General features: G+C 42.5%; 1 protein-coding gene across 1 annotated transcript in view; it reads right to left on the reverse strand.

Moving 5' to 3' along the window:
* The window catches only part of LOC138161569 (collagen alpha-4(VI) chain-like), a 168,409-nt gene that overhangs the window by 75,316 nt on the left and 65,982 nt on the right, over positions 1-27,111 (reverse strand). The window contains exons 22-31 of the mRNA XM_069088300.1: positions 16,843-16,905; positions 15,169-15,231; positions 13,670-13,720; positions 12,625-12,660; positions 12,469-12,531; positions 11,778-11,840; positions 11,400-11,435; positions 8,015-8,051; positions 6,142-6,153; positions 5,554-6,047 (exon numbers count right to left, since the gene is read on the reverse strand). Coding sequence (XP_068944401.1) covers positions 5,554-6,047; positions 6,142-6,153; positions 8,015-8,051; positions 11,400-11,435; positions 11,778-11,840; positions 12,469-12,531; positions 12,625-12,660; positions 13,670-13,720; positions 15,169-15,231; positions 16,843-16,905 — 918 coding nt within the window. The remainder of the gene's footprint in view (positions 1-5,553; positions 6,048-6,141; positions 6,154-8,014; positions 8,052-11,399; positions 11,436-11,777; positions 11,841-12,468; positions 12,532-12,624; positions 12,661-13,669; positions 13,721-15,168; positions 15,232-16,842; positions 16,906-27,111) is intronic.

A 27,111-nucleotide genomic window follows, 5' to 3' on the forward strand; every position in this document is an offset into this window, starting at 1 on the left:
TAAAAATACAACATAAGACAGATAATGTGAGTCTGTGGTTTTCTAAGTCAACATGCAGCTCACAGGGATCCATTTCTCCTAGAGTTTGACGCCACTGGTCTGGACCAACAAGTCCCTGGAACAAGAATATTTTCTACTCTACTATACCACGAAGTGGTCATCTTGCTTCATGGGAGGAGCCACCACTTTCCAAGGGGACTCCATTCCTCCTCTGGAAAGTTCTAACTGTTAGGAAGTTTCTTCATTACACTGAGTTGAAGCCTGTCTCTATTCCATTTCTATCTAGCTGTGCCTCTTGAGCCAAACAATCCTCTGAATGTTCTCAAGTCTGTCCGCTAGTGTGAGAGAGTCGCATACGGGAGACAGATGTCTGAGGGGTGATGGTTATGCCTTTTCTGTTGAGCGTCCAGGCTGGGTGCTGCCTTGTGCATGCTAGCTCCTTAATAAATTTCTGTTTGTTGGGTGATTAATAAGGATTGGGATGGTCATGTAGTGATATCAAGAAAGAACAGATACCCAAGGAATGCTGAAAGACCAGAGGGAGATCATAAGCATGCTTGGGTTGAGCCTTGTATTTACAGAAAGATCATGGACAAGAATAATGGAAGAGGTAAAGGTGTGGATGGGTTGCCATCTACACCACTGGATGATTATCCACAGGGATGAGATCAGTGATTCATTCAAATATTAAAATATACTAATACCAAGTAGCTGTTGATTAGCTCTGCCAGGGATAATTGTATGCTTGAACTAGTGCTTCCTCATTGCCTATAAAATCACTTGTGAATCTCTGTGCTTGAAATTGTTCATGGGTTTTCAGATAAAGTGACCTGAACGTTCCCTGCTTCTTCTACTAACTACCTGTGAAACCTTTACAAGTCACGGAATGTCCGTGGGCTCCCATGTCCCCTGCTGCCAGATGAGGAAGCTAGGCTGAACTCGAAATTTGAGGGCAGGAGAGAGAGCCTTTCCTGTACTGTCCCACACAGGCGCCTTCCTACTCTGCCCAAACATAAGGCTGTCTTCTTTATGATAATCTCTTGATTACCAAAATACCTAATTACCATAATGACCTCATTCACGTTTGGGGCTTTTTTTCCCATGCACTAATTACATCTGTCTCTCCAGTAAGGTGTATTTAACACCCCCTCACTTTATTCCTACAACTTTTATAAAATGAGTAGTTCACAGAAATGGAAACCCAGAATTTAAGTTATCATCAAGAATTCATTAAGTGCCTACTTAATGCCAGGCACTGTGCTGAGATTTTAAAATTGACCCACGAAAATATTTTGCTTTTTGAATTCAAGAGCCCTTCCTCTAATTAAAATTTGTGCCACAGTGCTTTATGTTACTTTATAGGAAAGCATATTTGCTTTTTATAGGAAAAGTGAACCATGCAAACCTGGAAGAATGCATATTACATTTGCCCTTGCACCATCTGTCCACTGTTCTCTTCTTGTAACTTGAGCCTAGATACATTTTTTTTCCTCTTTTGGTTCAGAACACAAAGTAAGCTGAATAGTTTTAACAGGGAAAATTTGCCTTAAGATCCTAAACTTTGTAGTAAAATATGTACTTGAGGGCCGAAGAGCATGTGGGGGAGGGAGGGGAAAGATAAGTGGCTGAAAATCTCAACATGCATTTCAAATCCAGCTTCTAAGACAGTAAATAAGGATTTAGTAAGCTCCTACTGTGTGCCAGGAACACAGCTAAGGCATGGTGCATTAATGAAACCACAGGATATGGTGTGTGTGAGTCCTGGGTGTGAGTCCTGACTTCACTGATTTCTAGTTGCATGACCTTGGTTAAGCTACTTCTATCTGCACCTTAGTTTTCTCATCTGTAAAAGGACTTGACAACGTCTTGGGCCCCATCCAATTCTAACATCCTGTCATCTGGGCCTGTCTTAAGGGAAGAGGCTAGCTTGTTATGTTCTCTTTCCCAGAAGATAGATTTGGTTATGGTTTTGAATAAAAACAACAGAGTAATAATCATGAGGAAGAAAGAGGAAAAATCACTCTACAAGTCAGTAAACACTTCTAGGCAAAGCAAATCGTTAGAGAAATAACCTGGTTCTTTCTTACTCCAGACCAAGATCGGGTCAGACAGAAATAGAGTTACCAAAAAAAATAAAAAATCGACAAGGACTTCATGACAGATCCCACACAACTCTCCAAGCTCACTGGAACCATAGCCACATTTTTGTCTGTCTTCCTCCCCAAACCATTGCCCAGAGAGCTATCAAAAGTATTCGTGTGCTTTTAGTTAGCAAGAAACAATGAAGTCTTAAAATATGTTCACTCTTTATGACAATGATGATGGCAATGAAGATGACGCTATAATAACAACTCACATTCTCCAGAGTCAAAGGACCTGGGTTTGAATCCTGCATTCATTATATGCCACTCATGAGGCTCTGAGAAAGTCATCCTTCCTTCCTCTTTGGCTTTGGCCTAGACAATCTCCACAACCCTTTGTAACACTAAATCCTTAGCGGGCCCAATCAGCAGGATGGTAAGCACCTCGAGGGCAGGGACTGTTGTTTTACTTTGCTTGTAAAGACAAACCCCAGGATTTTAGGAAAGTCCCAGCATGCTTCACTTAGTTCGCTATTCTACAGCCACACCCTCATTAGCTGGCTTGCTGCTGAAGGCATATCCTTTCTTCACCACTCATCCAGGTCCAGTTTAGAAACTGTGACTAAATCAATACTACCACTGCTGCTGGTTGGGGCCTTGATTCACTACCAGACCTCTCATCCTCACTAACAACCTTTCTACTTTAGAACAACTGGCCCTGAACTTTCCTGAATGGGGGGAAAACTCCCTTGCTGGGACTCGTATTTCAGAAGGGCCCAATCATGTTTCACTTCCTCCACTTTCTGGACTTTTCCTATATAACCACCAGGGGATGCCCTCTTCTCTCTCCCCCCTTTTTTTTCTCTCTCCCATTTAGTAATGAGACTAGCATTCATTACTAAGAGTTTCTGATATTTTAAAGTCTTGCTTACATGCTATTTACATTTTTTAAAAATGGTTTGACATATAAAGGTAAGATAATTTTAACTGTAACCTGTGTTTTTTGTTTTTGCTATAGAGAGTATGAGAGAAACTTGTGTATAACTGATTATGCCAAAGTCAACTGTCTGGGAGATCACTGGCCTGCCTTGCTAATCATGGTTGCCTGGGACCTCGGAGCAGTTTATAAATCCTATTTGCATTTTGTATGTTAAGTTTTTCTTAAGCTTTGAAGAGAAAGGAGGCTATTTGGAACTGGGACCTTTGAAGAAAAAATCCTCTTGAGGTGATTCATTGGCTGTAAGCATACAAGTGCTTTACCCCAGGGGCCTTGGGTTTTTCCTTCACTCTTAGAAGAAAGAGAGGGGGCCAAGAGGAGTAGAGAGCTCAAGAAAAGGTCTTGGCTAAGCCAGCCACTGTGACTTCTGCTGAGTAACACTGGCCAAACCAACCACATCTCACTCAATATTCTGTCTTGGGCAGTGGCATTATGAGGAATTTCACTGGAGACCACAGTTTTACTCTGGAAGTGACCCTCAAAGGATCAGGCACTTCTTCCCGCTTAGATCTGTGGAAATATCAACTAAAACTCATCTAAATAAAAGAGAAGCTCAGGCTACTCTGGATGAGATAGTTAGAGGGACACTAATAATCAGTTTATTGGTTCAAGCTAAAGACAGCAGTAGAGAATGAGCTAACCATAGTCAGGTTGGAAAGAATAAGTGGGCGCCAAGTTATAAACATTGATGATGTTATTATTGGAAGAAAGGACATATACTCTCCCTACTAAGTCTCTAGAGTGGATTCAAAAGAAGTGAGGAAGGAGTTCGGTTCAGGCTACCACACTGGGCTCATCAGGATGAAACATGAACCAAGAGACAAGAAGCAACAGAAACCACTCAGACTGTCAGAATCTCTTCTCAGCAGAAGCCAGGAATTGAGAAAAGGAGACTTAGGGGGGAAATAAGAGACATTTCAGACTTCTGACTCAGGCTAGAATGGGGTTACAAAGTCAGATGGCCCACAAGGAGGGGAGCACTTCAGAGTACAGCTCCCTCCCCTGAGCTTTGACCATAGGCTGACCTCTGGGTGTCCTACTTCTTTCTTCTCAGAGGCCTGCCAATAAAAGATTAGCCCATGAAGTTTACCCCTAAAAGGATAAGCTTTGCTACCCCATAAAATGCTTTCTTAAACCATCTCCCCAGTGCATCTCCTGGTTCTCCCTTCGTATCCTTGATCACAATCTATCTGCCTGCACAAGCACCTTTAGGTCTTATTTGCTGAATCAATGAAAGCTCTTCCTCCCTCCAAAAAAAAAAATAAACCCCAACAACAACAAAACTCCAAGTTTTGAGAAACTAAAAGGAAAGCTAAGTTATAGCATTCCTTGATCAGCCCAACAGACTCTGCTACTTAGAATGCTACCAGACCACCCTCAAACCCCCTCATCCCCACATAACAGATTAAGGGTTTGGTTTGCTACTTTAAGAGTTTGCTAAAACCCAGGGTATTTTTTGGAGACTTCCAGCCTACATCTCAATTTTCTGCTAATTCCTCTAACAGCTATGAATCAGGCCAGTTTACACATAAGACACTTGAAACACATATGGAGAGACGCAATGGTGAATTCATGAACAAAACATTTGGAAGGAAAGGTTTCCTCCTTTTTGACAGAATACATTGCCCCAGAATGTTTCCCTCTTGGTAACTCAGTTGCACCATTCAAAACCAGAGTTAAAAACATAGGATTCTAAATCTGGGGCAGGAAGGGGTCTCAGAGGCCATCAATCAGAGCCCTTGCATGTTTCAGTTGAGGCCAGGGATGTTAAGCAGACTGCCCCAAGTCACACTGGTTGTCAGGGTAAGAGGCAGGATTTGAACCCCAATCCTCTAGGAAGAGTCAAGCTGCCCCTTTGAAGACATTTCTGCACTGTTGAGTCCCTCCCTAAAACGGATCTCAAATTAGCATGGTGCCAGGCACATGGTAGGTGCTAAATAAACCTTACTGAAGAGCTGATAGGCACTAACCCAAAATTCCCCTCCTCTTTTGAAATGAAGCCATAGTATCCCACTAACCTGTCACCCCTTCCAGCAACCCCATCAGAGTAATGCCAGACGTGATGACCCAAAGTTTCTTTCCCTCCTGCAAGCTTGAACATCAATTAATCTCTAGTCCCCAAAGTCTTCCCTCGTCCCAGTAGCATGAAGAATCACCAGGCCCCAAGTCCTCACTGCTTTTCCCTAATATCTGGTCCTGTTGGTCCCAGAGAAGAACTTGACCAAAACCCACAGACTTTGCTGGTTTGGGAGGGTGCCCCATTCCAAGCAGGCCCAACCTGTTTCTATTTTCTTCCCTGATTGATTTTCATATGATGAAAACATCCCCTCAATAAAGTTGACTTGCTTAATGCCTTGCTATGTGTTCCAAGTTTCCTTGTACAAAACCCTGGTGTTCCAAATCTTCCTAAGTCTGCATCAAGGCCCCTTTCTAACCACCAATCTATTCCTAAGAGCATGTCAAGTAACAACTTACTGACAAGGCATGTTGTATCAGGGGATCGTCACTGAAGGCAATAATAGTGGGAATGATGTCCAGGGCGCTGAACTCCAGCATGGCTGTGTTGACAGAAGCAACATCAGAGGATGGGCCTGCCACAAAGAATATGGCAACCTTCCTCATGAGGATGCCATTACGAATACGTTTGAAGACATTTCTTGCCACAAATCTCAGGGCACTGCCAAGGTCCCGCTGGCCCAAGGACTGCTCCAATGGTATGTTCCTGATGGCTTGGAGGAGGAGATTCTTATTCTGAAAGTCTGAGAAGCGAACCACGTAATGTATTTTGGTGCTGTATGAAATGATGGCCACCCGGGCATCTATTGGACAGTTATTTTGGCTGATGCTCATCCCTCTTAGCAGTGTCAGCAAAATGTCTCTCATTCTCTCGAATTCTGACTCTGTAACACCATCAGACATGTCCAGAGCAAAGACCACCTCAGTTGGGAATGCTGGACATTTGGCTTTATCTTGAAAACAAAGAATAATAAATAACTAAGAAATCAATAACAGCTCTGAAAATTCCATGTTTGTAAGTAAGAAAGAATACACAAAGTTACTTACGTGATGAACAAGCTGGAAAGGAAAGGAAGAAAAAGAGGAAAAAATGGCATAATTGGTATTTAAACAAAAACATCTCTTTTACGTTCTATGCTTTCAGCAGGAAACCAAAGAAACATCTCTTCACAGGAGTCTTTGTGGCCATAAAATCTAACTTCTCAGAGTTAGACTTGGACTATACAAGGCAGATGGCCCCAAGAAAAGAGGAACTCCTTCTAAGGTGTCTTTAAACAATAGCAGACTAGAAAGTGATAAGGCAAGGGAGAAGGTTAAGGGCATATAAATCAAACCTATTTGTCAGGGGAAAAAGTTAACTAGCCCTGGTCCTGGGAAAAATAGAAGTTTGACAAGATAAATATATCCTGCAGTATAAGCTCCTCCCTACTCCAATCCATCTTCCACAACAGTTGCAGAATGGAAAAGACCCAAAGCAAAGGCTTAATCATTCCATTCCCCTGCCCAAGATGCTTCCATGGCTCCCCCCTGTCTCCAACCTATCTTTCCAGATTGATTTTCCATTAATCTCCTTCTCACAGTCTATGGTCCAGCACAATCAGCCTACCTGTTGTGCCCTGCACATGACATCCTGTCTCCCACTTCCCAACCTTTGCCAAGTTTTCCCCCATGTTTGTTCCTCTTCTTCTCTGAATCTCGATGTCCCTGACTCCCTGCAAGGCTCAGCACCAGTATCAACAGCTACCTGAGGGCCTTTCCTGGTCTTTTTCATTGTTACTGTGCCCCTTCTACCAAATTATTCTGTATTGACTTATCTGGCATGCTGTCTTCTACCTCTAGAATAGAAACTCCATAAGGGCAAGGACTAGTTTTGTCTTTGAATTCCCAACGTCTAACAGAGTGTCATGTATGAAGTAGGCACTTGACAAATTCTTTTTGAATGAATGGATGATTAATAACAAAAGTGGACATTTATCATGTGACCAAAGTAGTCTGGGAATAAGACTGATGCTACAACAAGGTTAAGGATAAATGAATTTTCAACTTATAGATATACACATATCCATATAATGTATATATACTATATATGTGTGTGTGCATTTGTGTATATTTATGTGTGTACACACACATGTGTATATGTATGCATATATACTTATGCATATATATATATCCATCCATTCATCCAAGCAAGATGGCATTCATTTCTACTGAAGAATAAACTTCGATTTTCCTTATTAAAGTGTTTATAAAACTCTATGGTAAATAAGAGGCCAAATGCCTTAGTGAATAAAGTGCTAAGTTCAGAATAGATATGGTCAGAGTCCAAATCCCATTTCTTCCATTCACTGGCTCTCTCACGAGGCCAGGTGCTTGAGCCTCAGTTTCCTCTCTGGTGCCACTCAATAAGGATAATCGTCTCTCCAGCGTCTACCTCACAGGATTGTTATGACACAAAGACACAGAGAGCACTGCGAACTTTAAGGTACAACATAAATGTCTGCCACTTTAGGAAATCCAGGAGGACGGCCTGCCAAGCACAGGATGTGAAGCCTGCCCATGAGCGGTCCAGGAGTCAAGCCCCAGTGCTGGGCTTGTTCTCCATTCTGACACAGTGTATGGCTGGAACAGCTTTGTGACTGGTAAGAGGAGGACTGAAGTCACGGTGTTGTTCTCATTTTATGGCTTTTCCATCAAGAGTCATGCCTTCTGGAGCTTCAGTCAAATCAAATGCTGAGGGACTACCTGGGTAGATAGCCGTCGACAAGAATTTACGAAGCCCCTACAATACGCCAGGCACTGTGCTGGGAGCAGGGGACACAGGTATCATTACTGAAGCTGTCACAGGGCTATGGGCCCCTCAAGTCAAGCAGGGAATGTGCAGCTTTACCCAGAGAGACCAGCAAGAGGTTAGGCTACTCACGGCAGTTTTTTTGTGTGAAGTCAACAATGTCACAAGGCTGTTCAAGGGAAAGGAGCAAAAGAAAGTTACCAAAGCAGAAAATATAAGTGATTTATAAGAGTTGAGAAATATTTCATAACAGTATCAATGTCCAGAGTCAGTTTTTTTCTTGCAGAGAATTCTAAGGTTGTGTAGGAATGGGAATAGGGATGCTATGGGCAGTTTCATTGGGATAGAGAATTCCCAGGTGCAGAAACTCCCTCTCCTAGCACAGGGCACACCATTTCTGCAACTTACAGCTGAAGACAACAACATCAAACTCAAACAGAAATGACTCCACAGCCCACATACTGACTTAGAAAACCATAAACTAATGTTATCTATGTCACAGCATATTTTGATTTATTTCATTAACTATTTCCCAATCAAATTTAAATCTGGTCTAGGTTATTACACCGGAGAGTGTTCCCTAGGCCTACTGGCAATGTGTTTGACACATCTGGCCTAAGAGAACTGCCTAGAGGCAAACTCCCTGCCACTGACAGAACTGTCAAACCCTGCCCCCACCCCTTACATGGTAGTAAAACTCCCAAGTGTGCCCAGAACTGGATTAAAATGCCATGGGGAAATGTTTTACAAAGCAAAATTACAATACAACATAGATAATGTTGATTTGTGGTTTCCTGAGTCAGGAATCCCTTCCTATTTGAGTTTGACACTCCTGTCCTTGGAGCTCTGACAGGTAAGTGACTTGGACAGGGACACACAGTCTTAGGTGCCAGAGCCAAAACCTGAACCCAGGTCTTCTCGAGTTTGAGGCTGGCTCCCTCTCCACTGTCCCCTATTGACTCTCAAGACTGTCACATCACATCTGTATCTCCAGACTCTATGTTACAATTATTTTATAACCTTAATAGTTTTTACTAATGTGAAGAAAGATAATTTTTATCTCCCATGGACCATAAATTGTCCTATCTTGTTCCTCCTCTCCCCTCAATCCTAGCTTCTTTAAGGCTGAGGTCACAGAGGAATCACTCCTGGACATCAGGACAGTTCAGTTCTTTGACTTCCAAGATGGTATCCCTGTTAATGCCCTGCCCTTCTTAGAACAGTCCCATGGAGAGCCATGACTAGCTCTCAGCAAATGACGTTGCTTCCTTTCCTCCCACCATCACTCTGCCCACTACCTTCCACTGCCGATAAAGCCCTGTTGTCCTGTGCCTTCTTTATCATGAGGGCACAGATGTGGAACAGTGAGGGACTTCAGAGGTCACCTAAGGTATCCCCCTCATTTTACAGGTGAGGAAACTGAGGCTAGAGTAGGAAGTAGAAATGCCAGAGTTCAAACCCTAGGCTTCTGACTCTCTGATACTTATTCAGAATCATGATCAAGGCACTTCACCTTGAGCTTTAGAATTAGAAGGGTCCTTCAAGGAAAGCTAATCTAACTCCTTCATGTTCCATAAAGCTGTTTAATGACTTGCCCAAGTTTGCACAGGTAGCCAATGACAGAGCCAGGATTAGAATGCAGGTCTTTTTTCCTTTCCACTGTATCATGCTGCTTCTCCAAGCTCCACTTTTCTCATCCATAAAATGGATACAATAATACCCACAGTTCTGCTTTTCGCTTTTCTTCAGTCAGGTCCACCTCCTTGTGACCCCACCTAGGGTTTTCCTGGCAAAGATACTGCAGTGGTTTGCCGTTTCCTTCTCCAGTTCAGATGAGGAAACTGAGGCAAACAGGGGGAAGTCACTTGCCCAAGATCACACACCTCATAAGTGTCTGAGGCCAGGCTTGAACTCGGGAAGAGGAGTCTTCCTGACTCTAGTGCCAGCGTTCTATGTACTATGGCGCCACCTAATACCGCCAGTGAGAGAGATCTAATGAGCAGAGTCAGAAAGACCTGGGATCAAGGAGGGCCTCTGCTACAGCCTGGCTGGCAGATCTCATACGAGTTACTTCACCTCTCTGTGCCCTCAGGCAAGTCTCTAAGACTGCTCCTGAATTACTGAGGGGGATTTCCTCAGGAAGAATCCCTTCCACCAAGGTTATCACCGGCCATATGCACAAGAAGGTCCCATGAGAAATGCAGCTCGGAGTCTGGATGGGATGATTGCTCACATTATCATAGGCCAGTGAGGGAGCAGAGAAAATGGAGAGGGTGGCATGGCAGGGGTCCTGTGAGGCAGGCTGGGCCCAGTTTTAACAAAGATGGTGACCCAGGAAGACAGTTCCCCTTCTCAGACCACTGGGAGAAGAAGAAAGACCATGGGGACTACTGAGAGTATATGAGAGGAGCATCTTGCCATGTGGTCAGAATCTGGTAAAAGCCAATGGGTTAAGGGAACCACAGAACCACTGCCCGTCCTCCTCCTCAGGACTGGCACTCCTCTAAGGGCTTATTCCTCTCCTCTTGGTCCAGGTCTTGGCTAAGCATCATCCATGGCTGACCCAAATCCTATATTTCCTCATGTCCTTTTGCTTGCAGTATGACCAGCGTGGGTAGCTTGAGCACCCAAGAGGCTTTCCTTCGACCATCAGGCTGTGAGCCCAATCCCTGGTCCAGTGTTAGAGAATCTCTAACTGGGGGCACATATGATAAGCCATTTATCTGGGATAGTCTTTAGTGTCAGCTTCCCAAGGCAGAACTTTCAAAGGGACATGCCCTTGTCTCCCTAAGGCTAATAATAGACTGACTTCCATTATTACCAACCTGCTGACAGCCCTTGGGGCAGTTTGGGTGGGTGAGGATGAGGGGCTTCAGTTAGGGCTCCAGTTTTGCTTCCATTCTATCCTAATGTAGTTATACAGTGCCCCCTAGTGTTATACCCACACAAATACAAGTAACTACTATAGTTAGATAAAATGGCGGGGGTATCTTTCATGCCACCTTTATCTAAATAGCCAGGCCTCACCCCCCACCTCTCTCCCCACTCCCCAGCACATTTCCAATATGGGCTCAGAGTTGGGCAGCATGTCTGCTATTTGTAACTCTGCCCAGAGAAGGCTGGAGAGGCTCATCCCTAGGTGATGGGGGGGTGTTTGTAATAACCCCCAAGGCTGACTACTATGTTTCCACTGGGCTATGATATGCCTCTGTGAAGAGCTGACCACACCAATCCAGTCAAGAAACATTGAAGGGTTGAAATCTCTACATAAACAATAAACCTCATCCCCAAAACACCCACTGTACACTTAGTTTTTTAGGAACAAAGTGCGTCATATCATATCCATGAAGGAACCTGTAGTCTTTTTCATTGTAGAATAAGTCATAATGAGAGAAACTGAGAAATCTTTCTGGGAGATAAGCTAATCTGTAATGAGTAAAAGCCAACCGCTTCTGCTGGGCAACCAAACAGATGCTCAAGGGACAGAATGAAATTCAAAACCAAGACTGTCACTCACCGTCATGTCTGACAAGCCCTTTGATCCCTTGGTGCCCTGCAGAGAAGAGAGCCCAAGGTTAAGAAGGCTGGACTCCCCATGTCACTGTACGCTGTCCCCTCCTCTCCGCTCCCTTGCCTCTATCTGGTGTATGCTGGGATACGAGACAATATGGGTTCTTTGAATGCAGCATCAGGATTAGAGCAGACTCTGCCCCTTCACCAACCCCCATGCTCAGCTCTGGAGCTAACTCAGTATCTCTAGGGCCCAACAGGCCGATTTTTGGAAGCGACAATGGGGAGCAAGGAGTATGGCTGCTCTTGGAAATGTCTTATCAGATAATAGGCTTCCTGCATTCAGTATTTATTACACTAAAGGATAACCTAAATGAAACATTACCACTGGTCCAGGTGGCCCTGGATCTCCTGGTGATCCACACGGCCCGGGCAAGCCAGAATTTCCCTAAAGAGAATCAAACCAAAGTTAAATGTTGTCTCCTTTGGTACCACCTTTATTATCTTTTCAGAAACCGTCTCCCCTACTCCCAGCCCCTAGTACTGAAAGCCCCACTATATCTTTGCAAACCTAGGCTAATAAGCTTGATATAAAGTCTAAGGATTTTTAGAGAAAAGGAATCCTGTGGATCAACCCCTGCTGGTGTGTAGAGAATGAAAGTGTCGCAAGTTTTGCCTTTCAATAAAAACACCCAGACTTCCTTGAAACAGATCTAAAAAGATGATCAGGACCCAGTGAGGCCTGTAAGGGTAGAATACACTTGCAAAGAGGAGCTATGACCATCAAGCAGGGATCTCCTCCTAGCTAAGGGAATCTATTTGAAGAGCCTGAGAAAATAGCCCCAAGGTGATAACCTAGTCAGGTCTCCAGGTCAGACGCCCTGGCCAGAGCACACCCAGAATATTGTGTTTAATTATGGGGTCACATTTTAGAGGGACACTGAGAAATTGGAGCATGGCTGGTGAAGGTCATCCAAGATGGTGATAAGACTCAAAGCCTAAAGGATCCTCTGTGTGGTCTCTGTATACTGCATGGCAGACAGCCAAGAGCACGGACCAAGTCCTCTGAGGCTTACCCTTCTTCCTGGAAATCCCTTCACTCCTTGGTTTCCTGGTTGGCCCATGTCACCATCTTCCCCCTTTAGAGATTAAAGCCGGATTCCTGAGAATGAAGGGGTCAAAGAGCTATCCAACAACAAATGTGCTGCCTCCCCACAAGCCAGCTGACTTACTTGTACACCAGGGAATCCAGGGAAGCCAGGCTCTCCCTAGTATCAAAGACAACAAGAAATTTGACTTAATATCTTTTGAATTAAGCCTTTGTTATGAAATTCTTCAAGGGAAAAAGGTGAAACATTTCTTAATTGAGTGAACAAACAGGACACCATTGCCAGGATAAACAACTACGGAGAGCTTTCATCTTCTGCCGCTCCTAAGAGACCATATTTCATTTATACAATTCAAGATAAGATAATTTTCAAATGATTTTTAAAAAATTTCCCTCCTTCAACCTGATGTCTATCCAGTGCTGTTCATTAGAATGTTTTTTCCCTAGATACCTCAGGCCTGATCCAATAGTGAGCAAGGATAAGTCAAATATCAAATTTAGAAGCATAAGGGAGAGTGATGGCCCTTTACCAGGAGTCTCACATGATGTCTAAAAAATCCATAGGATTCTACTGGCCAATGACCACAGGGTCTGAATGAGATTGGAATCTGTGGTCTTTAAGCTCCTTTCCAGCTCTCAAATCAAGAACTCATGGAGTCTAGTCTCCATAAATAGCTCGTTGACTTGGATTCCGTCCAGGATGCCTCACTAAACTAGCTCTCCACTGGAGGACAATGAGATTTCCAAGATGGTAGAAAGAAGGAGTCAGGAGGCTCATGCTCTAGTTCAAGCTTCACTGTTGAATAGCTATGTGACCTTGAGCAAGTCTCTTCAACTTCCTAGATCTCAGTTTCCTCATCTGTAAAGTGAATGAGTTGGACTAGAAGCATGATCTCCAAAGCCACAAATCCAGCTGACTGTGGTCAATCCTGGGGACCAAAAGAACCCTCAGTGAAAGCAACCAACCACACCCTTTGTCATTTCTGTTACTAACTTTTAGAAAAAGGGAAATTTGGAAACTAAATTTTAAGAGAAAATAGTATTGGTTTTGGTCTATTGATTTGTCATCCACAGGATGTGGTCATCAGCCTGGGTGCTAAATTGGGTCGCTCTTGCCTCCAAGGAAGAGACAGCCTCTGATTCAGAGTAAATTAATAATCTGAACTTACCTTAGCTCCTTTTCTTCCTGGATGGCCATAGAGATCATTGCCATCTATACCCTAAGAAGACAAAAGTAGAAAGTCAATGAGGTCACTCTGACACCTTAATCTCCAGGCAAGGAATCTTAGTGGTTCCATGATGGAAGCTACATGCCTAATACCTAGCTTCATGCTAGGGAATGAAGGGATTCTTTGAGATAAAAAATAATTACTAGGGAGCCAAAGAGTCTCTAGTCTTCAGACAGGACCCTTGGACTATATAAGAAGATCCAAATGGTATCTTCAAACAAAAGCTCTGCCTTTCCACAGGACAAAACAATAAAGAAATTTGCTGATTTAGGATTAGAGTTCTAGATGGGGAAAAGATGTTAGAGATCACTGAGTCTTATCTCCTTATTTTACAAAGGAAAACAATAAGGAGCGAAGTGACTTGCCCACCATCACACAGTTGTCTACAGGAATATTTGAACTCAAGTCTTCCTGATTCTAAGTACAGTAATCTGCCTATAACGCCCCCTAGCTTACAAGGAGGCAGCTGGGTGGCACAGGGGCTAGAGAGCTGGGCCTGGAACAGGGAAGAGCTGAATTCAAAGCTGTTCTTTGACACTTACTAGCTGTGTGACCCTAGGCAAGTCACTTAACCTCTATCGGCCTTAATCCCCTGGAGAAGGAAACAGCAAAATATTCTAATATCTTTGCCAAGAAAATTCCATACAGGGTCAAGAAGAGTTGGACATGACCAGACTACTAAAAACAAGCTTACAAGTCATTTATTTTTAACATTCATTTTTGAAAAATTTGAGTACCAAATTCTCTCTCTTCATCCTGCCAAGATGGAGAAAAAGTAAACACTGGGGAAATGTGATACAACTGTGCACATCTGTATCTTTCCTGAACATAAGAAAGACAGAGGACCAGAAATCACAGTCCATTTTTATCTGGGAAGCCAGAGACAAAGAGGGAACTAAGAAAAGTGAGAGAGACCCAGAAGGGGCTGTGCCCTTACTGTGCTGGACAAAGAAAGCTAAAGCTGAGTTCTCTGGCATGGCTGATGAGAAAGAGGTCCAAAAACACGACACTAAATCTTCTCCGAGTGTAAGACGTGGCATGAGTACTCACTACTACTACTACTCCCTAGGTCTAAATTATGGATTTTGGAGAATTTCACCCACAGAAATTCTGGGAAGTAACCATTTCAAGTGAGACACTTTAAAGTCAGCACCAGTGAGTAACAGTGCAAGTCAACAGGAAGGAGGATCAGGGAAGGTTGATTGTATTTTGAGTAGAAGGATTTTTGTGAGAAGTGGGAAAAAAAGAAGGCATCTCCCAATGTTTTAATATTCTCATTGTGGTTTGATCCTCAAGGTTAACTGTGACAGATTAGTGACTCGTAGTTTAAGAAGTCATTTACTGAAGATGAGATTAAGGATGCCCAGAAAGAAACAAATGAGAAATGTGTTTATCTGTGAAGGCGGTCCAAGATTCAGAAACAGAAGAATGAGACTCACAGGCTGCCCTCTTGGTCCTTCTGGTCCCACTGCGCCATTTTCTCCTGGATAACCAAGCTCCCCCTTTGGCAACAGAAATTAAACACAAAATTAATTTTCTCTTATGGTCCAACCTCGCACGCTGGTATATTTCATCTTGCCAATGGCTACATATCAAATACACTTGTCTCCCCCCCAGACACACACACACACAGGCTTGGGAGAGGAAAGCGAGGCTGAGCCCGATATAAGTTATGCTAAGCCTCAGATGGCAGGTATATAATTGGGCTCATACTTTGTAGAACCTGCTAGATCTTCTCTGTTAACATAATTGTCTTTTAGAACATGGGATCACCTGTATACCATAATGAAGTACAATGAATAAATGGAGTAGAACTTTAATGGAGTGACAGTCATTACTATATTTCACATATATATAGGTGTGTATGTATTTATGTACCAATTGTGCACACATATACTCTAAATATGTCATAAATTATATCTGTGCACATCTACACATATAGATGGAACATTTACATCCATACACATTTATACAGGCATGCATATATGCATTTATACATTATATGTATACAGATATCTAGATATGTATGTATAGAATGTGTATTTTATCAAAATTAAAACTGCTCTAAGACTTTTGGGACACCCCTTATATCTCCATATTTATGTACATATCTATGCTATATATGCCTATGCATACACATACATATATATCTTCCCAGTTGCAGAGTTTGATTTGCATTAATAGAAGATTCCTCATTTTTAATTCCTTATACTGATAAAATCACTGAAAAAAAATTTTTTAAAGGCATGAGTATACCTAGATAGAAATATAGTATACAGTGTCGATTGAGAAATCTATCTCTTGCCGATGGTTGTAAATGTAGAATTTAGTTTCAATGTTTACTGGTTATATACATATATGTCTATATATTCTATATATGTCATAGATTATATATGTGCACATACACACATATACATGTATAGATGTATATGTTTTCATTTAAATTATATAGCTATACATAAAGGCACTGGTGTGTAATAGAGTCCCTATCCTGTACATATGTATACACACGTGCATATGTATACTTCTAAATGGATGTACAACTAAAATTCCAACCAAAGGTGTGCTGATAACTGTTTAATAATTGGCTCTCTTGGAGTTTAAAAATAAAAAAGCTAATGCATGACCCACTTTGGGGCTTATGTTGCATAATTCACATTTTCTCCATTAATCAACAAAACAGTAAATTGAGCCCTGATTTGTAGAGTTTGTTGATTTCCAAGATGTACAAATGTTCACATTGAAGCCCAGCCCCCTCCCCCAACCTTCCTCTGGTATTTGAAACCCTTCCTGTTGGGACTGCCCCACTTATGAGGCCAAGCTGGTTATTCCCCAGGCCCAACATTCTACCCCACCTTCCCACCTTTTTGCCTAGAACAGTTTCCCTCTTAATAGATGCTTATTTATTGATTGATAAATACATATGCACACATCTATTTCTGTGTGGCTATAAGACTATCAATCCCTCTGCTTCTTATAGAAAAGGCCAGTCTAGTTAGTAACCCGTGTTCGGAGCAGTCTATACAGTAGACAAGAGGAGAAACTGTCAAATAAGTTTAACAACAAACTGCTTTGCTAATGAGCAAATTGGGAAGACTACAGCTGATACTCACCTTCATCCCTCTTGGCCCAGCGCCCCCTTTCGGACCAAGTGGACCCTGCGGCCCAGGGGGCCCCTGAAAGAGATGGACCACGTAAGACCAGCAAGATCATATGAAGACTGAGCTGCAGCTCATCTGTTAACTGACCCTGTGGGCTCTGCTGCAAAGATGGCATATGGCGACTGCATTTATTTCCGTAGCCTTTCTAGAACTCAGGAGCCACCAGAGACAGGCAGAGTCATGCCTGGAGCCCCTGATTATCTAACCCACTGAAACCTCTCGACAATGATATTCCATTGCTTGCCTTCTCAGTGGATGGAAGGAGAGGGAAGGGGGGAGAGAATTTGGAACTCAAAATTTTTCAAAAATGAATGTTAAAAATAAATAATAAATGTATTAAAAAAAAAAAAGGTATGATGTTCAGTTCAAACCTGGGTTACAGGAGGGACAAGAAACATTCTCTTATGGAGATTACTACTACTGGCACTATTGTCATTGTTATCAGGCCCAGTCTCTAACACATACTGGTTACATGACCCCCTTCCCCCACCCCTTTAGTCCCTTAACTTCTCAGTGCTCTAGACCAGCACTTCTTAAAACGTGGGTTGCAACCTCAGGGTTTAAGAAGCGCTGAAAGGGTGGTGAGTGGAGGCAGTTTAAGAAGCCCTGCTCTAGACAACTAGTCTAGCAGACCAGAAGTTGTCAATCCACATTAATGGAGGGGCTTCCATCTTAGGGAGCCCCTCTATCAATGGGTCCAGCCCAAAAATGCCCACTACAGATATGAAATGGAATGGAACACTTTCCCATTATTTGAGGGGGGAAATACCTAATGCTGCCCAGATTCAGGAGACTGAGGCATGAATTTTTATTTAATCTAGTCATAGGACATCACAGGGGGGAAAAAGTGGGAAGAAATACAGTCAGTTGTGACTCTCCTTTTTCCACTGGCTGCTCCCCTTTCCTGGAATATTGTTCCCCAGCCCTCCCCACCCCCCATCCCCAGGTTCCTTATCTTGCACTTGTCCCTAGCCCCTTCCAGCACCTTCCCTATGGGATGGCCTTCCATCTACCTTCCACATATCTGGTCCTTACAAAGTTACTTGAAAGTTGTCTCCACCTCCAGAATGTGAGCTCCTTGAAGGCAGGGACTGTGGTTAAAAAAAGCTGTTAACAACTTTTCTTTGTAGGCCTGAGGCTTAGCACTGGGCCCAACTCACAGACTGACTGCCTGGGGGCCAGATTCCTTCTTAATGGGAGACAAGTGAGAACAAGGAAAGAATCCTATAGCTCTACAGAGCCACCCTTCCAAGACCCCATTGTGTTCAGGCCTTTGGTCTCCTTTCTAGCTCAGCTTGATGGCTAACAAGGAATCAGCCACTGGGCAGGCTGCACTATAGTTTTCTAGAATCCACCAAGGCTTTTGACCCAGTGTCCCTCAAGAGAGAGAGGATAGGGAAGTCTCCTTTACAAACCCACCTGGTCTCCTCGTGAGCCCTGCTGTCCAAACATTCCTGGTGGTCCTTGTCCACCTCTTGGACCCTGATCCAAAAATTAAAAAGAGATGCTAACTTTGCAAAAAGGCTTATATGCCCCAACACAACTCCAAAGGTCCTGGTAACTGAAGAATGACCAACAACTGAGTGATCCTGCTCTTCCGTTTATAAGACTTTCAAAATAGAGCCTGCCCTTGGCCCTGGAAGACTGAGGCCAAACAGAAAAGCATTTAAAGTTCTTCACAAACCGGCCCCTAATGTTCCTGTCTGGGTTCACATCACTTCCCTTCATTCCTCATACATCCTAGCCAAATTACCTCATCCCTCCTCTGTGGCTTTGTACAGTGTGCCTGTGCCTGGAATGCACTGTATCTTCACCTCTGCCTCTTGGATTCCTAGCTCCGACCCCCAGAACTGTTTTGTGTGTATCAGGCAAATGTCCATTGCTTTAGAAGTAGCCCAGGCCTAGCCTGCAGAGGTGAGGATTTAATAAATGACCAGTGAGAGTAATGACTTTCACTGAGGAGACCCAGCCATGAACCAAGAGCTGAGGAGGGGTCAAAGAGAAGACTTCGGAGCCTGGCTGGAGATAAGCTAAACTTCTGTGTATGCTACCAATCACTTTGAAGATGAGGTCAGTGACAAGGGGAGCTATATCTCTTTCAAATACCATTTGCTGCTTACGAGCTACAAAGCTCTCAGTCCTACCAAGAGAGGAGAACTGGGGAAACATCTACAAATCCCAAGCTAAGGGTTTCTGCTCTTTCTGATAGAACACAGAACTACTTAGATGGGTGAAAGGCTATTGAGCCCACAGTTCTAGCTAGATAGGTGAGTTGCCTTGGCCACATAAGCCTCATTAACCATTGTAATTCAAGTTTGTGCCCACCCTTTCTATGGACACTGTTTATTTGGGAAATAGGCTTATAGGTGAAAATGTTATATAATTTTTCTTTTTGCGTTGACTATGGATTGAATGTCTTTGTTAAGAGTTAATTAAGTCAGCTGGATAATCTGATAATAGAACACTGGTAGGGGCTCAACAATTACAGAGTAAGGAGGAACCTAAGAGTTACCCCTAGGACTCTGAAAGTAGTAGCATATGCCTCTCTGGGGACCTAAGAGCTAAGGAAGTAAGGGGAGAGGGGACTTGCACTGCTATCAATGATGGTAGAACAATTAACTCAAAGATATGCAGCAAGCAATGTGAGCAAACAGGAGAAAAGGGGGTTTTAGGTCCAAATGATGCTTAGTTAATTAAGTTCCCGTGCAGATCATGATTTTTCTAGTTTAATAAATGCTTACTTCATGGGCTTAAAAGTATATACACAGAACAAACCCTCACTAGGTTTTGTGAACTTTTTGGATTTGTCCTCTACCTGTTTCCAGGGCCTATTGTCTTTTGTTGGTGTGCCATGAAAAATTCAATCTAATTTTTCTTAAATACTGAGAAAGGAAACATCTCATTTGAAGGAACATCACACTTCTCCTTACACGTCAAGGACAAAGGATGAGATGTCACGTTCACAGTGGCAACAAGGAAGGTCAATTTGTGCTACCCAGACCAAAAATGTACTGCAGTTAGAGCCACTCATTTTCTCACTAACTTTCTTTTCCTTATTGATTTTCAAAGCGTTATTTTTCCATGGAGCTGCTATGAACCCCTCTCTTGTCTCAACATCATTGATTTTGGCAAGGAGGCTGCTGGGTGAAATATTGGCAACTGTCTCCCTAAATTGGGATGCATGGCTACATCCCAACAGAGAAGTTACAATTATGGAGAGGTATTTTTTATTCCTCCTTGAATCAGAAGCATGGTTACCACCCCCAAAAAAACCCTGTAATGCAGTGAGGTGAAAAAGAGGGGAGTTAGGATGTGGAGAGGGGTGATAGAAAGTTAACATGACGCTGATAAATGGTTTTCTTTTTTTTTTTAAGTGTTTTGAAGATCGTTTGTTTTTATACCACCTTCATTTCCAAGAATTTGCCTCCCTTTTCCTCTCCTTCCCTCTCCGGGGAGCCATCCCTCATAACAAAGAATAAGAAAAAAGGGTAGGAGGGAGGGGAAAAGCACCATTTAGCAAAACTAGTCCTCATATGTAAGTCTATTTTATAAAACCTCTAGTTTCTTCCCATAATTAAGCATAATAATAATAAAGTAAACATAATTCCTAACCAAATATTCTATACAGTTCACATATGCTGATACTTTTTTTCTTGCTGATAATTATTTGGTCTGAAAGTTTCAGTAAATGATCTCATAAGATCATAAGACACAGAATTAGGAAGACCTTTAGTGATCAAGAGTTCTTAACCTTTTTATAGTCTATGGAAAGTTACAGATCCCCTTTTCTGAATACTGTTTTTAAATGTATAAAATAAATACACAGAATTACAAAGAAAACTAATTATATTGAAATACAGTTATCAAAAAAATTTTTAAACAAGTTCACAGACCCCTCCCCTCTGCCCCAGGTTAATAACCCCTGAAATCCAATATCTGTATTTCACAGGAGGAAGAAATTAAGGTAAAAAGATTTGCCAGAGTCACATAGGTTTAATTTAGCAGGGCTTTGGGATTACAGAGTTTTGGAATCTAGAGATTAATTCAACTCAATAGTGAAATTTACTTACAGGATTTTTTTTCCTTTCAATACCTGTAATCAAACTAACAGCCAAGATATTTGGTATTTTGAAGAAAGATGTACAGTTAAAAGCTTTCATTCAGAGCTTCCTCAGTTTCCAATTTAGGTTCTTCTGTTTACAGGAAACAAAGGGAGGCAGTGGTACAACTGAAAGAGAACTGAACTTTTAGCAGAAGGAGGAAGAGACCTCTGCCTTTAGATCCCACAGCCAGAACGTCTCAGGGCCTCCATCCTCACATTTGTAAAATGAAGGCAATAGCCCCCTGCCTCACCAGGTGCTGTGAGGCTCAGATCCTTGTAAAGAAAGTTATCTGCAAACCCCAAATCTAGCTAAGCTACCTGGAAAGCTACATAATCCAGCTCTCCCTAGACAGCCAAACAACTTGTTTGCCTCATTTTTTCTCCCAGGGAATTTATGGGAAATTCTGGGAAGCTTTCACGTGAGACAGATGGATACAGATACATTGCTGCTCAGTTGTTCAGTCACGTTCGACTCTGTGGACAACATACCAATACTGTCCGCGGGGTTTTCTTGGCAAAGATACTGGAGGGTTTGCCACTTCCTTCTTCAATGTATTAAGGCAAAAAGAGGTTAAATGACTTGCTTAGAGTCACATAGCTAGTAAGTATTTGAGGCTGAATTTGAACTCAGTTCTTCCCGACTCCAGGCCTAGCACTCTATTCATGAGCCATCTGGCTGCCTCAAGATATAGATTACCTTCTTAGTCTTCTTACTTCTTACTCCCCTCAAAGTGCTCTGCAGCCCAGTGTTTCAGGACTCCTTGCTGTGTGCCTCCATCGCCAGACTTCTGGAGTTTTCATTGACTGTCTCCAAGTCTGACCACTGCCCCTCCTCATCTCTGCCCCATGGTCTCCCTGGCTTTCTTCAAGTCTCAGCTAAAATAGCACCTTCTATAAGAAGCCTGACCTGATCAGGGTCTTCCTTTATCTCAATGCCTTCCCTATGAGATTATCTTTAACTTATTATATGTAGACAAAGATATATATACACCTACATAACACACACAATACATATACACATTCAATATACATATATACATGTGTATGTATAGTTTTATGTAGTTATTTGCATGTTGTTCTCCTCCTTTATATTGGGAGCTCCATGAGGGTAAGGACGCTTTCTGTCTTTCTTTGTATCACCAGGGCTTAGCAAGGTGCCTCTCATATAGTGTTTAATAGATGCTTGTTGACTTGACTTTATAAACACAGCTTCAGTAAATTTCAAGAGAGCCTGAAAAATGTGCTGCACCTCCCCCTTCACAGGAGGCACCAATGGAAAGAATTCCCAAAGACATTTTTATTTAGATTTAAAAATTTAGGAGAAAAAATTTTAGGAGAAAATGATCTAGTGCTATCTAAACTCAAGTTTCAAAGAATAGCAGAACAGAGCAAAAATAAAAATAAAGCAAAACCCCAAAACATCACTACTGATGGCAAATTATCCTGTGTTGGACCAACCTCCAAGCCTGGGCGTCCAGGAACTCCACTGTAACCAAGTATACCAGTTTCTCCAGGCACACCCTGTCAAGATGAACAGAAAGCAGAAATAGATGTCAGGCTGCTAAAAACAAAATCAAGAAACACATACATCTCTTTACTGAACTGTTACATTCAACTTCTAAAAAAATGTTCAGTGTATAAGGTCAGCATGTCATAATCACTCCTGGGTTGGTAGTCCCAACTATTATTCTTCTTAATGGAAACCATATTCTTTTAACCTAGTTTAAAAATTCACATATCCCACAGGATGCAAGATGTTTTGTGATCTATAGAAGTGGTCAGTCTCATGGATGACGTTCTCAAAACAAGTGAGTTTCCTTGGAACTTTTTATTAGTCTAGTGGGACCATGGCTTCCAGAATGCAATCTCTCCCTCCTACAGAGAATTCTTGGGTTGCAGGAAAAAAATGAGAAAGACAGCTGGTGGGGAGTCATTCTTTGCTGAAAGAGACAAAATTCAAAGGGCTGGAGCCAGCAAAAATGAGGAGGAAGAAGAGGAAGAGGAGGAGGAGGAGGAGGAGGAGGAGGAAAGGAAGTACAGGGACTTTCCATCTGGTGTTCTGAAGAAACACTGGCCTAGGTTCTTTCTACTCCCCAGTCCCAGTATCTTTCCCTCAGAGAGGAAAGATGAAAATCTCTGTAGATAACCCTGACCCCACTGTCATCAAGTCATCTGTAAACTACGTAGCCAATGGTCTTCGAAATAGGCTACCTTTCCTTCATTTGGGCTCAACTTTGGCTAACGTTCAAGGGCAGCCAGCAGAATGAGAATTCACCCAGCTCATGTTTATACAGCACTTTAAGTCTGCAAGGCACTCTACAAATATTCTCTACTTTTCATCCTCACAACAAACTGCTCATTTAGATGCTATTATTATCTGCATTTTACAAATGAAGAAAGCAAAGCTGAGAGAAATCAAGTGACTTGCCCAAAGTAACCCCAGCTATGTAAGCGCTAAGTGCTTTACAAATGTTATCTCACACGATCCTCACAATAACCCTGGGAGGTAGGTGCTATTATTATCCCCATTTTAAAGGGGAAGAAACTGAGGCAGATAGATCATGTGGCTTGCCCAGGGCTCAGCTGCTCATGTTTGAGGCTGATTTTGTCCTTAGAAGTTCTCAGCAGCTGACTGAGAACTAACTCTAACACCACATATTTAAAATGGTGCTGAAAGAATCAGAGGCTGGAACAGATGACAGCCTCCCCTCCCAGCATCAGGACCCTGGACAGCACTCCAGCCAAGAAAGGGGTCCTAAATGAGTGCCATCTTAAGGGACCTTGACAGACACATCAGGCTCTGGTATCAGAGAGGCTGCCGCTAGGGCTGGCATTATGAAGCTCATCAGCGTTATGCCCTAGCTCTTCTCTTTGCCCCATCTGAGAATACAGGGCTCATTTGCTTACTGGTAGCCTTCCTCATTCATCCCTTTGGATGTGTGAAGGAGCCATGACCATTCCCCTCTGCTCTTCTTACTCTTGTTCTTTCTGTGTCTCCCCGACCCTATGTGTACCCTATCCCCTCAACCTCTCCAGGCAACCCTGTCTGCTCAGGGTTTGATGGGGGAAAAAAAGATCCAGAAATGCTGCATTAATAAGAACAGGAAAAGGTAATTCCCAGAATAAAGATTTAAAGCCCTCTGTAAACCTTAAAATAACCAAAATATGGCTCAGCAACAAGAGAGATAACAACCCTAGATTCCCCCAACATCTGTCTAGTGGGTATCCTGTTAAAGAAAACACTATATTTAAAAAAAAATCCCAAAGGAAAATACCTTCTAATTGTTCAAAGCAACCCAGTTTCTCCAAAACTAAGCCTAGTAAGCTCTCGATCTGTTCCTTTTCTGTTCTGTTGGTGAAAAATGAGCTGAAATACAACAATCCAAGACATTTCTGAAAGACTTATGATGAAAGGTGCTATCTCCAGAGAAAGAACTGGTGGAGCCTGAATGCACATGGAAGATACTATTGGCTTTACTTTCTTCATTTGTCTTGGGGTTTTTTGTCTGTATTTTCTTTCACAGCATGACTTAAATGAAAATGAGTTTTGCATGACTACACACATATAACCTATATCAAATTATTTGCCTTCTCAATTGAGGGTAAGGGGAGGGAGGGAGAAAATGTGGAACTCAAAATTTGAAAAAAAAATTTAAATTTTGTTTTTACATGTAATTGGGGGGAAAATATTAACTTTTAAAAAGAAAAAATAAGCTAAAATAAGATTTTAAGACTTCGAGGGTTTCTTCCTCTTCTTACCTGTCAAAATAATATAAAGACATGAGCAATGAATTAGGTATCTATGACTTCTTTTCCACCATTTCCCTTAAAAATTACAAAGGAGATTTAGTTACTTTCATAGTTTTGTCTTAAGACCTATGGGCAATTTATCTGATTTATTTCCATGTTATTCCCTTCTCTTTGTATCCAAGAAGCCTGATACCTAAGTATCACCCTAACTGCCATCTGTGCTCAGAGGTAAAAGGGTCCAACCTCAAATCACCCCCAATCAGAACTCCAGAAAATCCAGGAGAACAGTTGGCTAGACTCTGAGAAGACATCCTCAGTATTCAAATCAATGTCGAGGGGAATTCATCAGGCATTCAACCAACCACCTATTGAGTATTTACTATGGGCCAGGTACCACAGGGCGAAGTGCTAAGAATACAAAGAAAAAGCAGGGCCTCAGGGCCTCAATTTATGTTCTATCGGGGTAATGGGTGTGTGTGTGTGTGTGTGTGTGTGTGTGTGTGTGTGTGTGTGTGTGTGTGTGTGTGTGTGTGTGTGTGTGTGTGTGTGTGTGTGTGTGTGGTCCTAAAGTCTTAATTTAGCTTGAATTTTCATAACTTCAAAAATATAAATTCTACAAAATTTTTTAAAAGCAATTTGAAAGTTTAAGTCTTTAAATGTCTTTGATAATTACTTAGTTTTGTGAATTGTGAATAATAAAGTTTTCATTTTCACGTCAATAAGATGGAGCCCCCTGCCACCTTGGGCATTGCCTGTGTGTCAGTGTCTGGGTGACGCTTTCACAGTCCAGTGGATCATTGAAGAAGGTCCTCTTGCTTGGCCTCCTCAGCCCCCTGATCTAGCTCTACTAGACTTTTTCTCATGGGTTCATGTTAAAAACTGTCATGTGTGCATCAAATTCTCATTCTTTGGATGATCTCAAGGCAAGGACTTCAAATGTAATCCTTTCAGATGCTGAGCAGCAGCTGGTCAAAGTTACTATAAAAAATCCACAAGAGGGTGATTATGTTGAATTCTAATAAGAAAAAATATTTTTAAATTTTAAATAATTAACCTTTCAAATGGTTTTTAATATGTTTACAAGCTTCAAAGTTTTATTCAAGTTAAATTATTCAAAATCTACAAAACTAAATATCAAAGACATTTAAATACTTAAACTTTCAAATGAGTTCTTTAAAGGTTTCTAGCATTTACATTTCTGAAGTTACTAAAACTTAAAACTGCATTTAGACTTTGGGGATGCCCAATATATGAAGATACAAACTATGTACAAAATGAACACAGGGCAGCTAGGTGGTGGAGTTTAAAGAGTGCTGGCCTGGGAGTCTAGAGGACAAGAGTTAAATGTGGTCCTAGATATTTACTAGCTGTGTGACCCTGGGCAAGTCACTTAACTCTGCTTGGCTCGGTTTCCTCATCTGTAAAATGAGCTGGGGAAGGAAATGGCAAATCACTCCAGTATCTTTGCCAAGAAGACTCAAAAATAGGGTCACAAAGAGTCTGACATGACTGAAACAAATGAACAACAAAAACTATTTGGTTTGCTCTTAAGAGTTCTGAGAATGCTGGTATCCCCTTGTGGGGAATGACACTGGGACCCAGGAGTGGTAGCACCAGTGGGGTGAATCAGCCTCGCCTTTCCTCCAGGACTCACTCTCTCCACATTCCCCAAACCTGGAGAGAGCTTCACCTGGAGACCTGAAAGGCTTAGTGCCCTTGCCCAGAAATGTGGAAGCAGACTAGACACCCTCTAATGCGGGCACTCATTCACCCTGATGCTCCCATGAAAGCAGGTGCCCTCTCCACCCTTTGCTTTGATGTGTTCTCCAGCCTCTGTGCTCAGGATCTACTCATCACAAACCCCCTGAGCAAGTCTTCCAGCATGCCTGCCCCACCATTCTGCCAGCATTAGGAGACTGGAGGAGTAACTGACTGCTGTAACACAGATTCCTCTTCCCTCTGTGTATAACTGTCACCTCAATAAGTCAGTGCCACAGAGGCGCCGAATTAACAGTTACTGGGGATCTCGGAGTTCATCTAATGCAGCTCCTACATAAATCCTGAGGCTCATGTAGAGAATTCCCCTCTTGTAGCCATTCGGCCCCTTCTGAACGCCTTAGTGCACAGGGAGCTCACCATCTCCTGGGACGCCCTCTTCACTTCTTAGTGCACAGGGAGCTCACCATCTCCTGGGACACCCTCTTCTCTTCTTAGTGCACAGGGAGCTCGCTCTCTCCCGGGACGCCCTCTTCTCTTCTTAGTGCACAGGGAGCTCACCATCTCCTGGGACGCCCTCTTCTCTTCTTAGTGCACAGGGAGCTCGCTCTCTCCTGGGATGCCCTCTTCTGTCTTTAGTTAGCACAGGGAGC

This window comes from Petaurus breviceps, unplaced genomic scaffold (genome assembly GCF_028583685.1).
Source record: "Petaurus breviceps papuanus isolate PSGF00001 unplaced genomic scaffold, PetGlider_PUasm1.0 185, whole genome shotgun sequence".
NCBI lineage: Eukaryota > Metazoa > Chordata > Mammalia > Diprotodontia > Petauridae > Petaurus > Petaurus breviceps.